This window comes from Manacus candei, unplaced genomic scaffold (assembly GCF_025592945.1).
Source record: "Manacus candei isolate 608988 ecotype Guabito, Panama unplaced genomic scaffold, ASM2559294v1 h1tg000043l, whole genome shotgun sequence".
Taxonomy (NCBI): Eukaryota; Metazoa; Chordata; class Aves; order Passeriformes; family Pipridae; genus Manacus; species Manacus candei.
In genome coordinates this window covers 7,354,837-7,367,149 of record NW_026138091.1, presented here as the reverse complement: position 1 = coordinate 7,367,149, position 12,313 = coordinate 7,354,837, and the positions used below count along the sequence as shown (strand labels likewise).

Sequence of the window (12,313 nt, the reverse complement as noted above, 5' to 3'; positions counted from 1 at the left end):
GTGTCTTTTGTAATTTTTATAAGAAATTAACTGCATCTGCGTGGGGAGAAGAGAGAACATTCTAATCATTATCCAAAGCAGTGAAGCTGTGCAATAGGACATCTGTGTTCCCAAAGATTTAACATTTTACATTCTTCTTTGCCCTTTTTAATTAATTTTTATTACTGCCTTCTTTCCCTTTGGTTCTATGTTTATCATACTTTCATTGTCATATTCTGTTTTAAATAAAGTATTGGTACAAAGATTTTCTAGGAATTTTAGCAACTCAGTTACTGATACAGTCTAGAAAACAGACTGCACTCAAAGATGAAAATAGTATTAATAAATATTAATAAATATTTATTAATAAATATTAATAAATATATAATATTTATTTTAGTATTGACCACTACAGACATCATGTTGCTGATCTTTCTGAGGTTTGTGACTACCACTTCACTGTGCATTCACACAGAGGCACTAAGCTAGAAAGGCAGGAGAGAAGCTCGGTCTTCATTTTGAAAGCATTTATGTGGTGCACTTTTTCCATAAAATTATAAATTACTATAACCAAAGCAAAGAGGCCATCACACCTAACAGGAACAAGTGTATTGACCTGCAATTCTGCAACAGATTACCAGTAGTATTGACAGGAGTCATATGCATTATATGCACAGTTTTGATGGGTAGGGTTTCAATATATAAAGGCTTAAAAGAAAGATAGAGAAAAACCTTTTACCAGGGCGAGTGACATGACACAGGGCAATAGCTTCAAACTGGAAAACATTGGACATAAGGAAGACATTTTTTATGATTAATGTGGTAAGACACTGGAACAAGTTGCCCAGAGAAATTGTGGGTGTCCTATTCTTGGAAACGACCCAGGCCAGGTTGGATGGGGCTTTGAGCAACCTGATCTAGTGGAACGTGTCACTGCCTGTCACTGCGGGTCATCAGGCTGGACTTCTAATTCAGTGAGCGTATAAGTAATTAAATTAAATTAAGGATTTGGCAGTAGGCTGACTGTAAGCCTATTTCAGAAGCCTGTGTCACATTTTAGTTGAGAATAAGCAGATGCCCATTGTATGAATTTTAGGTCAGGGTCAGAACAATAAACTTCAGCGTAGATAAGGTAAAAAACAGACCAAGAAAAAACCCACTTAGGTCCAGAACAGGCTGCAGGTTTGTGCAGCGCATTATCATGTATACTGTTCTACTCTCCCTCTCCCTCTCCCTCACTCTCACACACTTTCTCTCTCTCCCCCCCCCCCCTTCGGGTAGATAAAGGTCACTGTACTTTTGGCTACCATTAGGATCATGGTGTTTGCAAATAGGCTGGCAGAGGCTTTGCAGAAGCTGTAACACCTACCCTTAGAAAGGACTCGTGGATAGCCTAAAAAGAGCTTCAACTTTCTCTTACTATGGAACACGACTCAGTTTGACCGGTCCACAGCTCTCCCCATTATACAATATTCCCACGACTTGACCGTGCTGTTCACCTATCCATTTACAACCTGGTTACACCTTATCACACCGCCGTGCCGGCAGCGCCGGTGTTGTCGGGCAGGCCATGGCATCGGCGGCTCTGACCCTCCTCGGCAGGGGACGCAGCCCAGGCCGGCGGGCGGAGGCTCCTCCCGCCGCCGCCTCCCGGCGCCCCCCGCCGGGCCGTCCGCCCGCGCCGGGCGGGATGCGGGGCGCTCGCCGGCGGCTCTGCTCCGCCCTGATCCTCGCGTACGGGCTCTTCTCCCTCTACGCGGCCTACACCGTGTTCCTGCGGCCGCGCCGCTCGCCCGCCCCTCGCCCGCCGCACCGGGACCGCCGCGGCCAGCGAGGTGAGCAGGGCCGCTTCGGGCCGACGGCCCGGTCCGGCCTGGCCCGGCCGGGGCGGCGGGCGGGGACCGGAGGGAGCTCCTGAGGGAGAGCAGGGCCGGGCCGGAGCCCCACCGCTCCCCGATAGGCCTGCGCAGGCCGCGGCCATTTCCCCAGTGCCGCGGGAGGCAGCGGGTCGCGGCCCGGCAGTAGAGGAGGAGGAAGCGGTGGCGGCGGTGGTGTGCCTGGCCCGGGGCCGTGGGAGGGTTGTCAGGTGATGCCTGAAATTATGGATTCCAGAAAATTCTTCAGTTTTTTAAACCCGTGAATCTGACCGTTTTACGTAAATTACGCTTTTAGGTTTCACAAATCATGTTGCCTTGGGAAACGAATGGAATCCATGGGAAGAGGACGAGAAAAACGAGCTGGCTGCTTCTCAGCAGAGATATGAAGCTAATCTTAAGATGATAAAATATGCGAGGTCTCGCCTAGAACAGACCAGTCTTAGAGTACAGATTTGGGGAAAAGCAGCAATTGGTAAGCAGATGTAACCAGTGTCTACTAATCACATAACCTTTCTGATATAGCATTTTCCCCTGCTTTTTAATGACTAAAATTTATGTATATGATTAAATAGTATGTATATTTGTACATGAAGACTGTTAAGGAAGTTGTAGCTGTTATTCAAATTTGTACCAGTGTAAGAGTAGTTACACTTTAGTTTCTTTCTATCAGTTCTTTTCAAGGCTGTTTTTTGCATCTGGCAAAGAAAATGTCTCAAATAGCAGAGAAACACAGTTACTTTTTTAATCCAGTCTGGTTTACAGTACAACACAAGAACAGGCCTCTTATTTGGTTAAACGAGACTATATATTTTTGTCACATTTACACTTCTTGAAATAAAGCATCATACAGTGAGAAATAAACCATTTTCTGTACTGCAGTACTACGGCCAGTGATGAGCTTGGAAATTCTTCTGTTGTAGAAGACACTGATTTTACTCTACATAAACTGGGAGCCAAAGTCTTCTCAAGCTCTTTAACTACTACCGACGACATAACATTTTTCGTATTTTAGCTTTTTGAAAATGCCAAATTTCCAGCTTCAGGTAAACTTGCATGTAGCATTGTAGAACACATTGGTAAATTAGCCAATGGCACATTCCATCACAAAAAAAATGGTGTGTTTCACAAAAGCTTAAGAGAAGTATGCTTGTCCTTAAAATGCTGATTAAAATTTGCTCATTTTTAGGTTGTATGTGTGCTGGAAAGAGATGCTAACAGAAGTAGTGGTATATCTTCATCTACTGATATTTTGTCAGCCAGAGAATATCTTAAAGTGCCCCAATACGGGAAAAATTAATCTGAACTAATTCAAAGTCATACAGACTTTGAGAAGCAGTGTTCCCATTATATAAGAAGCTCTGACATTTCTTTCCCGAGTTCTTACATTGTGATGCTTTTTCGTTTCCTAGAAGTTATTTTATTTGCTAGGAGTTTAGAGTAGGCATGATCTGTGCATTCACATTCTCCATCGTGTCTTCTTTTGTGTAGGTCTTTACCTTTGGCAGCATATTTTTGGAGGGCACCTTGAGCCAGCTGATGTGACCGCACAGTGGAGAGAAGGAAGCCAAAAAGCAGGAAAAACATATTTCAGGTGTTGTTCATGATGCTGATTTCAATTGTGTGAACTTTAACAAATAATGCATTGGAAAGTTAAAGTACATTATAAGATGCACAGGTGGATTATTTTGCCTGTCTCAAAGTTGTAGTTATTTCAGTATCAGCTGCAAGTCCTTTTTAATTTTTTCGTGTTTTGATAACTGTGTAAAATGTACACAGCTTCTCATTCATTCAATCATATCGTTTATTCATGGAAACACATACTTGATAAACGCAGCTAATCCTAGCCTAAACAAGTCACTGTTACAAAATAGAAAACCAGGGAGCAATTTCATCTGTTTTATGAAGGTTTGTGTTATTTGAAAAAAATAGAGAAAGACTTACCAATGCTGAGAGGAAGGGCAGCCAAGAGACCTCAGTGGCACCGGGGGGGGGACACATAAAATCCTCAGAAAAGTCTTAAGAACTGGGGTTTGGGGGCTCTTAGTCGATGACAACAAGTGTGGAATTTTGAGGCAAGAGGAGGTCTCCTGCTATTTGGTTTCTCTGTATTCAGGGAAAAGGGTCTTGGTCATAAATAGGATTGCATCAAAACTTTGTTTCTGTTTATAACAAAGGCAATCTGTGAGGACTAGCATCTGTTTAGCTACTTGACTTGCAAGACAAAATTTTATACGTAAAGGAAGATTACACTTAAAGCACTGTTTGCTTTAAAAAATGGTGCTTAAGCTGTGATCATGCATGTTTTAAGACTGATGTCAAATGTTTTATATTATTCAGTGAATCATATATTCTTTTCTCAGAAGTCCTATTTAATACCATTGTAAGGCTTTCTGTAAAGATACAGTGAAGGATTTTTTATCTACTTGGCCGGTTAGCCAGTCTGCAATAGTAGATCTCCTGCAACATTAAGTCACTTGCACCTGGACTCACCTTTTAAAAATTTTTCTCTTAATACATAAAATACACACTTAAGTGAGTGTAACTTCTGAAAAATATCTTGTTTCAGAAGAGTGTTTTTTTCTTACACAATGAGATGTGGTTCTAGTTGAAATTTGTGGGTAGTGTTTGAAGTAAATATATGCTGGTGAATTGAAAGGGGTTTTTAAGTGATCACAAAAGTTTTTTATCATTTTGAATTCTTTATTGATGTATCTAATGTTGAACATGATACAGGCCATAGAATATTTTCAGTAATGCCTGCATCACATTCATAAGAGATTAAAACTGTTTTCTAGAAAGATATATAGGCTTGATTTATACATAGCAATTATTAAAGAGTCTGTCTTATATCTAAGGAAATTGATGAAATTGGGTACTCTTAAAAAAAATAGCTGTATTCCTTGTCTGCAAATAAAAGATGATCCTACAATATTAGAGAATCAACTGTGAACGATGCTACTGCATCTTGGTAGTCTCCTTGACAGAGCAAGAGAGCTTTCCATTCACAAATTTAGAGAAAGAATACAATGCTTTCTTTGAATAAGGACCAGTGCCTGTAGTGCTGTCTTGGTGGAAGAGACTTTGTTGTTCCTAGAATTAAAATCTCAGAAGTCCAGAATTTAAATCTACAGAAATCCATCACATTCTGCCAGATAGGTTATCTTCTTGGTATTCACATGCAAATTTCTTTCAAGCTTTTCAAACCATGTTTATAACAAGAAAATAATTTGCTGCACTTAATGAGTCTGTCACTTGACTGATTATGATTATTTTACTTCTGGTGTGCCTGTTTCAAATGATTGATAACCTCACATGATTCCTTAGGGCATGCATGCCTCAAAGAAAAAGTTCTATACTTGCATTTAAATATCTTCTTGTTGTGTTTAGATGGACCAGGGATAATAGAGTCCTTGTTTTAATTTCAGCTTGGATGCTAGATCCTATAAAATACAAAGCTTAAGTTTGGTACCAACATAACAAAACTTAACTTTTGAAAGGCTAGTAGGAACTTGTAGTTCAAAGTATAGAAAGTATGCAAATATCACTGTTAGTTTAACAACTAGGCTTCTGAAATGAAATAGCTGAAGTTCTACTTTTTGCTCAAATTGGAAATACTATTTTGCATTTTTGTTGTGAAAAAGAATTAGTACATGATTTTGGCTGCTCACTGGTTATAAGATTTTCTAGAATGTTGACTTTACTACCTGGCTGAGGTAAATTATCTCCATTTGATTACTAGATGAGGCTAGAGGGAACTAGCTGAGGTGACCTATTTGGAGAATATGTGCTGCTCTGCAGTTTTTTGTGGTAAGTCTAATGATTGTTAAAAAATAGAGGTCTAATAAATGTTTTCAAAGCATATCAACTCTAAAGACACAAAAATGCCGAAATATCACTTGAAGATAGTTGCATGAATTTTGTATATTTATGATGGAGAATAAACGTATTTAATATAGATTTTGCTGGCTTCAAGCTTTCACCAAAGAATACAGAAAGTATCAGCTTCTCCATGAAATGCAGGGATGTTTATTAAAAAACATGAGTGGAGAAGGAACTACATAGCTGTGGATTTTAATCCACATGACATGTTGCCATGTTCATACAAGAGGCAGGAGAGCAGGATTTAGCACTTTATTTGGCCTAGAGCAATTCACATCCTTCTCTCCTGTCATCTAAGAAGATGTTGTAGGGCAGGGAGTGCCAAACTACTTTTCTCTTATTATTAAGTAAAAGCATTCCTAAATTTCTGTTCCCCTGATTAACACCCTCTATTTTATAAACATTCAATGCTGCCTTGCCTCAGTCCCTGTTAACCCCAGTTGTTCTGCAATTACTCGCCATTCTCCTACCCTCTGTACACAAATTGCAACCATCTGGATTCATGCCAGAATGAAAGCCTATTGGTCAAAAAAATCAACCAGCAAAGGTTTTTATCTGTTGAAGGATTCCACCAGGGATACCTTGTGGCAATTCAGTTTTAAGAAAACCTTTTGGTGAAGCTTTTTGAAAATCCAAATGCAGTACATCTACTGGATCCTGTTTATCTGTGTTCTTACTGACACACTTGTAGATCTTCATCAGATTAGTAAAACAGGATAATTAATTTCCAGCAGTGCTTATCCATGTATGTGGTCAGTGATCTTACCTTTTGATAAGATGCAGGGATCTTACTATTCGTTACAGACTCTTCCAGAGAGGGAATTCATGCTGACTGGTCTCCTCCAGGGTCCTCTCAAGTTGTTTCTGTTAATGGGAGTTTTGTGTTGATGGGTAGACCCCTTATTAAGCATAGTGTCTCTTCATAATGACACTGCACACCTTTGCCAGCAGTTCTGCAATTTCATGTTCCTTCAGAACTCTCAAGTAAATGCCATCCAGGTCCAAATTCTCTGTTTGATATAATACTTATTATGTTTAAACTTATATTTCTTTCTGAATGGAATGAGTTTACATGTAGGAATCTTCCTTAGTTTTCGATAAATTCATATGGGGTTTGGGAAGTATGTGTTGTTTACTTTTTGGATTAAAGTGCTTGGGCTTCTTATAGAGTGTTTGGGAACAGTCTGCACACTCCTTGAAAGCTTCTTGTGATTTGTACTGCTCCTTTCCAAGTTCTTATCCTGATTTTTTCATCTTTATGTAATTCCTTTATTGCATATGGAGTATCTCTACACTATTTGGTGTGATCTCTCGTGCTGCAAGTGCTAAATTTAATCATACCGCTGTTACAGAATGACTGTGTGACTAACACCTTTGGAATGGGGTCTGGAAGACCCAGTCTAGAATACCATCTTTTTGAATGGATTCTATGATTAGTAAGGAAAAACAAGGACTTTGTAGAAAGCAAGTCATGTATTTAGTCAAAAAAATGTAATCTCCCCATACCGTCTTTGATCTAGCCTTCATGTGAGTAGTTAGTGCTGTTAGTACTGCTGCCTTAATTTTGCGGCTTTTGTAATCTCCCTTACATTTCCCAATCCCAATTGTGTTCTGACTGGGAATTAATAGTACAATCCTAGCACTGTGTTTTTATTATTAAAGTATGGGATTTATGAGACTTTCATAGTGTTACCTTTTTTCCCCACTGTAATTTTATGCATTTAAACTTCATATTTTTCTACACACGAGTCAGTACTTCCTGACCTGTACATCCTGCTATTCCTGTAAAGTGGTCAGTCTGCTCCAGATAACCTCACTGGGACACAACAGCTTTTGTTGTGAATTTTTCTTTCCTCTCTAGGTACACTTGAACTGAAGCTAGCTGTCAGTCTCAGCACTTCATGAGTTAAAACTCATGCTCATTATAACTTAAGTTTTGCTGGTAGCTGAAAAACTAGTGCAGCAGACCTAGAAAACTTATTAAAATTATTAAAGATTTTATGATTTTGCTACCTGACTGAAATTTCTCTGTTAAATACATTGTGCAAGATCTAGAAAAGCCATTTTCTACCTAGAATGTTTGTGCTTTCTAGCATATACAGCAAACCTAAGTTTACATTTAGATAAATACCTCTTGTGTTACTGATTCTACTCAGTAGAAACTTAACCAAAATTACTGAGAAAAGTAGTATGCCAGACCAGCTAACTGTCTGTCTTAATGATACCTGGTTTAGTATACTCACCAGGTCTTTGGGAGGGCCTTTCTCTTGTTCTAGTACAGCAGTCACTGGTTATTACTGGAATTAAGACCTTTAGTGAATATCAAAGTACACCACTTTTTTAGAGGTGATTGATTTACACACGTTTTTAGGTTTGAGTATAGTACTAGTTCTGATTTATTGACAAAATACTTTATTTAAGTCTAAATCTCCTTTTTCCCAACAAAGATGAAGGCAACCTTAGTCCTGTGTTAAGCAGTAGATACTAACAGAGGTGGTTACAGTTCGCAGTATGTTACATCTGCTTTATTGATGAAAAAATAGTCTCAGGATTACAGACTGTGTAGTAAGGATGTTTAGAGGATTAAGGTCAATAATTTGTTTTAGGGGTGTTTACTGTTCTCATTTTGGTTTTCTCAGCTTCCTCACCGGCCCATCTGTAGTTCCTGGCTACTTCTCGGTGGAAGCGGAGCATGTCGTGCTCGTGCTGAACGGGAGGGAACAGGCGAAGGTGGCGGCCGCCATCCAGTGGCTGCACTACGCACAAACGCTAATTCAGACCCACAAAATCCGGCACGTGGCGGTGGTGCTGCTTGGAAACGAGCAGTGCAACAACGGATGGATTCAGCCATACCTGAAAAGAAACGGAGGATTTGTGAATCTGCTCTTTATTACCTATGACTATGCGTTCGTAAATGAAGAAGATATTTTCCAGTGGCCTTTGGGAGTAGCTACGTAAGTGCTGTAGGCAGAGGTTGCAATTGAAACAATTGTTGTGCATGAGGTACGGAAAATATGACTTACTGCTGATGCCCAGAACAATTATAGTAAGTAAATTGTAGAACGTGATCCTATTAATCATTTTATAAATCAAACATTGGGATCCTTTGAAATTGCATTTAGAAATAAAAATGATCATAGGAAAAGAATGGCAGCGTTTAGGGAGCTTGGAATGTTTTCTGTTTATTTTTTCTTTAAGATTTGCTCTTGAGATTTATCATGTCTGCTGACGTAATATGTACCAGTGACACGGGGGATTTCAAAGATACTTATGTAATTAAGCTCCAGGTACTCCTTGTTCAGAAATGGAAAGGTGATTCTGGTGGTACTTTTTTTAACCCCTGTTATGGCTCTTAAAAGGCAGTTGTGCGCTTCCTGGTTTGAGTTGTTATACTCCAGTATCACAGCAGCATAAGCTGGCTTAACTGCATGCTTACAAAAACATTTTTATTATACTTATCTGCTCAAACTACTTGCGTGGAGTAAATAAAGGCTCGGTTCAGTTAGATGCACTTTTACTTCTTATTAACAGAGAGTTAATAGTGGTTTAACTACTTATCACAGTAATATAAGCTGAAAGGAGCACAGAATTATTTTCATATCTTGTGTTGAATTTGAATTCAATTTCCTGTATTGATCCAGTTGGCTCAATCTGGAAAACTGTATGGAGTTTTTTATATATAGCTTGAACTTGCTTACAGTGTCTCTGAAATATGATAAATTTGGATTCTTGATGATGTCAGAAAATTGTTGGCATTGGAAGTTCCTAAGCAAAAAGAAGTTGAATTTTGAGATGTAGAGATTAAGGTGACAGTTAACAGAAAGCAACAACATTTACAACAATAAACTAAGGTGCACAGCTGGGTGGAGAAAGATAAATATGGTATCAAAATGGAGGTTTGCAGCCCTTGCACACCAAGGAGTGTAAAAAATGTGGTTAAAGGTGTGAACGCGTGCCAGATTTTCCAAGTGAAGAGAGAAAATGAAGATGTAGAATGCTGTAAAAATATTTGTCATGAAGGAAAGAATGGTTCTCAGAAAGTAAGTGAATTAACATTCATCCCACAGGAGAAGAATTAGGAAAGGACCGTCCATCAAATAATGTACAACAAGCTTTTTAGTAGCCAAAAGATTAGATTATTGAAGTCCACTCAGATCAAAGTGAGATTTTGCTTTGAGAGGTTACCAGCGGTATTTTCAGTTGATAGGCATGCCCAGAGATTAAGGTAGCTGAGGCTTAAACACCATAGTTACCATTAACCTGGCCATTTCAGTCAAAACTTGTGGTTGCATCAAGAGCAGCTGCTTTGGAAAAGCATGTTAAGGACATTTTGTAATATGCACACATAGTATTTCTGATCTTGAAAAAAAACATAAGTATTTTGGAAAGTCTCTGAAGAGAGTGGTGGGGGCAAAGAGAATAAAGACCTACTTTTAGGACAGGACTTAAAGTGGTTTGCTTGTGTGTGGTTTGCTGTCTGTATATATGTGGATTGGCAACAAACAGGTGCTTTTAGTCTTAAAATATGATGCAGTAAAGATGAAATGGTGCAAAATGTTTTTCTTTGACATAAAACATATAGTTGTCTAATTATACATTGTTTTTACAGCTACAGAAATTTTCCAGTTATAGAACCCAGCTGGTCAATGCTACATGATCCAAGATCATATCTTTGTAATTTCTTAGGGACAGTTTATAAGAACTCTTCTAGAGAAACCCTAATGGAAATTCTGAAGCAGGATGGGCTTGACAAACTTTGCTGGATTGCAGCCAGAGAACAGTAAGACTTTTAATTTATTTTGTGAAAATATTAAGATTTTCTTGCCTGGTTCATTATTACTAATCTTTTCTTGAGCATTAAAAAATAGTACAAATAAAGGTAATCAGTCATAATTAAATCAGAGAACATTGCTGACACTCTTTGTGTAGGTCTTCATAACAGCCTTTCTGTTGCTATATTTTACATAAAGTATATTTTTAAATGCATAGAAAAATCTCCTACATATACAACCATCAAAGATCATCAGGGTTTTTTCTTGAATATATTTGATTATGGTGGGAGAAGAAATATTTGTCTTGTGTTTTGTGTGGTTTAATGTCTTTAACAGAAGAAAGAAGACAACCATATTTTGTTGTGTTCCATATAAGAGAGTGGATTTAATCTGTACAGCATGGTTGTTTTTTATTTCAAGTAGGTGGAACAGATCTTTTGACTGACAAGAGTAGGGTTCTGATTGTATTTCTTAATTTTGAAAAGCAACACATAAAATGTTTGATAGCAGGCACAGCAGTGCTTAGGAAGACCTCAGCTACCCTGATGAAGAGTCTCAGGAGATGGATTGTATCTGTGACATAGACTCTTATCTCACAGACATTCTGGGGCACTTCAGGAGATGGATTCTGGTTACATGGATTGCTTTACATCCTAACTTTTGAAAAGCAAACCTCTACTCATGTAAAGTATTTGAGGCCAAACAAAGTCATTAAAAAGTCCATCAAGTGTCTCCCTGTTGGTCTGTTTCTGAACTGTGCTGTGAAGTAAATTGACATATGCATCATCCAGGTCATGCAGAAGATTTAAAATGGCATTTCAGTTTGTTTCTTACACTTCTACGTATTAATAATTTCCTAAAAGGACGACATCTAACATGGTTACAGTCTATTTTTAACAGTGACATTTTCAATAAATTTTTAGAAGACTCTTAAGAGCAGTTAAGACTAAAAGTAAAAGCCCATTGATTGTGTGTGTAATATAAAATTCATACATTGACAGCATTTTCATCTTTATGCATAGTTGAAATTAAAGTGTATCACTTATTTTTTCGTTGCAGTGTCTGTGGGAAAAATATTAATTTTAGCCCCCTTTACTTTCCTAGGTGGCAGCCTCAAGAAACAGATGAAAGTTTCAAAAACTATCAAGATGCCTTGCTGCAAAGTGATTTGACATTGTGCCCAGTGGGAATAAATACAGAATGTTACAGAATTTATGAAGCTTGTTCCTATGGATCTCTGCCTGTTATAGAAGATGTAATGACACCAGGTGATTGCGGAAATTCATCAATGTACCACAGTGCTCCATTACAGTTATTGAAAACCATGGGGGCTCCATTTATCTTTATTAAAAACTGGAATGAGCTTCCTGCTGTTCTAGAGAAAGAAAAAAAAATGAGCTTACAAGAAAAGATTCAAAGGAGAAGAAAGCTTTTAGAATGGTATCAAAACTTCAAAGCATGGATGAAACAGAAATTCATTATTACTTTGGAAAATTCATTTTTGCCCAGTGATAAAGGATAAATTGTCCCTTTTGAAAATCTAGAATAGATTGCCAGCTTAATTTCCATTAACCTTCTGAGGCAGCTTTTACAGAAAAGTAATCTCACAGGGTGGATGTGTTCCTTTTATAGTCAACAGAATTGCTCTAGCTTGACCAAGAGCTTAATTTGTCCCTTCATTCTTAACGATTTTCAGAGAGGTTGTTGACTTAGTAGGGTGGTACTCTGCAAGGATGACAACAATTTCATTACTGTTTTCACAATTTCCATGTTCCTGTGTGACCTGATAAAATTTTTTTAGGATAA

At 38.3% G+C, this 12,313-nt stretch overlaps 1 protein-coding gene and 1 long non-coding RNA gene across 2 annotated transcripts in view; one reads left to right on the top strand and one right to left on the bottom strand.

The window, feature by feature from the left end:
• LOC127474709 (uncharacterized) overlaps positions 1-1,454 on the bottom strand; it is a 17,272-nt gene extending 15,818 nt beyond the window's left edge. Inside the window, exon 1 of the long non-coding RNA XR_007905966.1 lies at positions 1,349-1,454. This is a non-coding gene — a long non-coding RNA (uncharacterized LOC127474709). The remainder of the gene's footprint in view (positions 1-1,348) is intronic.
• RXYLT1 (ribitol xylosyltransferase 1) lies at positions 1,427-12,313 on the top strand. Its single transcript, XM_051795821.1, has 6 exons — positions 1,427-1,814; positions 2,152-2,328; positions 3,345-3,447; positions 8,375-8,689; positions 10,345-10,515; positions 11,612-12,313. Exons 1-6 carry the CDS (start codon positions 1,550-1,552, stop codon positions 12,027-12,029), a joined length of 1,449 nt encoding a protein of 482 aa, XP_051651781.1. The 5' UTR covers positions 1,427-1,549; the 3' UTR covers positions 12,030-12,313.